Source organism: Corylus avellana, chromosome 10 (assembly GCF_965113065.1).
Source record: "Corylus avellana chromosome 10, dhCorAvel1.hap1.2, whole genome shotgun sequence".
NCBI classification, from domain to species: domain Eukaryota; kingdom Viridiplantae; phylum Streptophyta; class Magnoliopsida; order Fagales; family Betulaceae; genus Corylus; species Corylus avellana.
In genome coordinates, this window is record NC_142499.1 from 2,281,876 (window position 1) to 2,284,544 (window position 2,669).

Sequence of the window (2,669 nt, forward strand, 5' to 3'; positions counted from 1 at the left end):
TGTGAGAAGATGGGTGAACTTGGCCCCTAATTTAAAGTCTTTTTCCCGTGAATGTACGGCATTTTCTGCATTGCATCAAAATAAGCCAGCCTTGCTCCCTATCTAATAGCCTGTGAGTCATGAAATTGACACCTGAACTGATTAAACTTTAGGCTGAATGGGACAAAGAAGGGGCATATGTTTCCTTAATATCATACCTAACATGAATTTCCATTAAGATTATTTATTTGAAACCTTACCTAATGAAATCATCATATAATTAACAATATCCAAGCCTTCTTAAATACGAGCCATCATGCCTATATCTTACTTCATTCTATTTTCTCCACCCTACAAATATAAAACCCCCTCATGGAACCGTATTGGAGTGTAATTTTGCACCAAACAAATAATTATTTTAATATAATTTTTTTCATAGAACATATGAGAATTATGTTGCATTTTCAAACTCTAATGTAGTTTATTAAATTAACATTTGTTATTATTATTATTTTTTTTGAAAAACATCTCTTCTACATTGATGATAAACAGAACAATCTAAAACATAAAACTCTAAATAAAAAGAGCCCGAAGCTCTAAAGTTACAATATCAGAAATTCAAATTTCAAATCCAATTCCTATCAATGGTCTCCTTTATTATTAGAACATATCAGAATCGCATGCAATTTTAAAAATGCATATAAAACTACATATTTTATTAAAAGAAATGATATGCACGTATCAAATTAGCATTAATAAATTTGAATAAAAGTGTGGAGTATAACATTATTCTTCTATTAAAAAAGGACGTAAGAATTTAAAAAAAAAAATAAAAACTAAAAATTACATCATGGACAATTATCAATTTTACTTGCTGAACAATTATCTTATCCCTTATTTTTATCACACAAATAAGGTCTCATTATACCTTTTTTTCTGGACTTGAAATTGAAACCCCAAAATGTATATTAATACAAACTCTCTTCAAAGTGTGTTACAATGATTTTCACAATTTTACGAACTCACAGTAAAGTCAGAGAAACTCTTTTTCTTCTTTATATTTCCTATTTCATCATTATTGAAGAGAGAAAAATTATTTTCCTCTCTTGTATTTCTCAGGAAAAAAAAAAGAGAGAAGGAGAAAAAATAGTCTAAAGGTAATAAGTGTTTCTTTTTTTTTTTTTTTTTTTTTACCTGCACAAGACAACCAACCAAAAACTGGCAAAAGCCAAGACCCCAAATGCCATGAACAACATATCCAGTGTCCCTTCTGTCCTCAGCTGTCTCTCTTTCCTTTGCCTCTTCCTCTCTAAATACTCTTGGTACCTCTTCCTACCTTCCTCTTCCCTCCTTCCCTTTCTTCCCATTTTGCCCTCCAACGCCCTCTGCAAAATCCCCAAACTGTCCTTTCCATTCAAATGCATCCCATCCATGTCTTCCACCTGCAAGCTCACCTCCCTCACTACCAGCTCCCTTCCCTGGGACCCACCGCACGTGATGACCACCCCGCACTGCGCGGACTCCGACGACGACCCTCTCTCTCCGCCGCCCAGGATCGTCGCGAACCGCACGTGCACCTCCCCGCTCAGCCAGTGCCTTTGTACGGACACCGGCGACTGGCTCGAGAGGTTCACGGCCCGCCGTCCGATCGGGTCGATCAGGATCCAGCTCAGCGCCAGGTCCTCCTCCAGCTCCCGACACATGTCCTCGCCCTCCGGGTACCTGATACGCGTGGCAACCACGTCCTTCGGGTCCAGAAGGTCGAGCCGAAACGGCGAGCACCGGAACCACGCGGTCACGGTCTCGGTCTCGATGACCTTGCAGAAAATGGGCTTTCCTTTGTAGTACACATCGACGGCCGAGATTAGCTCGGACGGACGGTCAGAATTGGGCGCAGAATTCTCGGCGGTGGGATCCGAAATGGTGGTGAGGAGCGGGAAGGAGTCGGAGAAGAAGGAGCGGGGCCCTGTGGGAAACGTGGTGATGACCTGTCGGAGACGTGGCGTGTTGGTGGATGGCCACGTGGAGTGGCAAATGTTTGTCCAAAGGTCTTCTTGGGTAGAGAGGTTGTAGAGCTGAGAGGTTGTGCAGGCGGTGGAGGCTAAGGTAGGCCCGTCCAGGCGGGTTAGGATATGAGTTCTGATTATGTCGGGATGGACGGCGGAGATCGTGGTGTTTCCGCCTTCATCGACGGCGGTGTAGGGTAGTGGCTGTGTTGTTGCGGAGTGAGGCATGTAGACGATTATGCCTTTTCTTTTTTTTTTCTACCCACAAGTTTGGTGCGCTTTTGAGAGGGGTTTGGAAATTGTACCGGAAGGTTTATATAGGAAACGTAGAGTCAGAATGCTGTTTCGTTGTTAATTAATTGCCCCACAAATTGTCCCAAATCACAAGCATGCCATTTCTACTCCCAAATTGACTGCAATTGCTCATCGTTCACACGGTTTGACTTTAAAAACAAAGTATAATGTGGGAAAAGTTTGATTCTCATGTCGGAATCAGTCTTTTCCTTAAGGGGTTTAAAAGTTTTTTTAGTATATAAAAATTAGAATTAAATAAAATGTTTGTTTTTTTCAGTTAAAAATTTTAAAAATTATTTATTTGACTTTTTGCTATTAAAAAAAAATGTTCCAACGCATTTTTAGGAAAAATCTTAAAAATAAAAATAAAAAATTTTAAAAAGTTATTTT

General features: G+C 39.9%; 1 protein-coding gene across 1 annotated transcript; it reads right to left on the reverse strand.

Moving 5' to 3' along the window:
- Window positions 1-1,108: 1,108 nt before the first annotated feature.
- On the reverse strand, window positions 1,109-2,290 carry LOC132161807 (F-box family protein). The gene has a single exon (XM_059572004.2). The coding sequence runs from the start codon at window positions 2,211-2,213 to the stop codon at window positions 1,170-1,172; it is 1,044 nt and encodes a 347-aa protein (XP_059427987.2). The 5' UTR covers window positions 2,214-2,290; the 3' UTR covers window positions 1,109-1,169.
- Window positions 2,291-2,669: the final 379 nt, after the last annotated feature.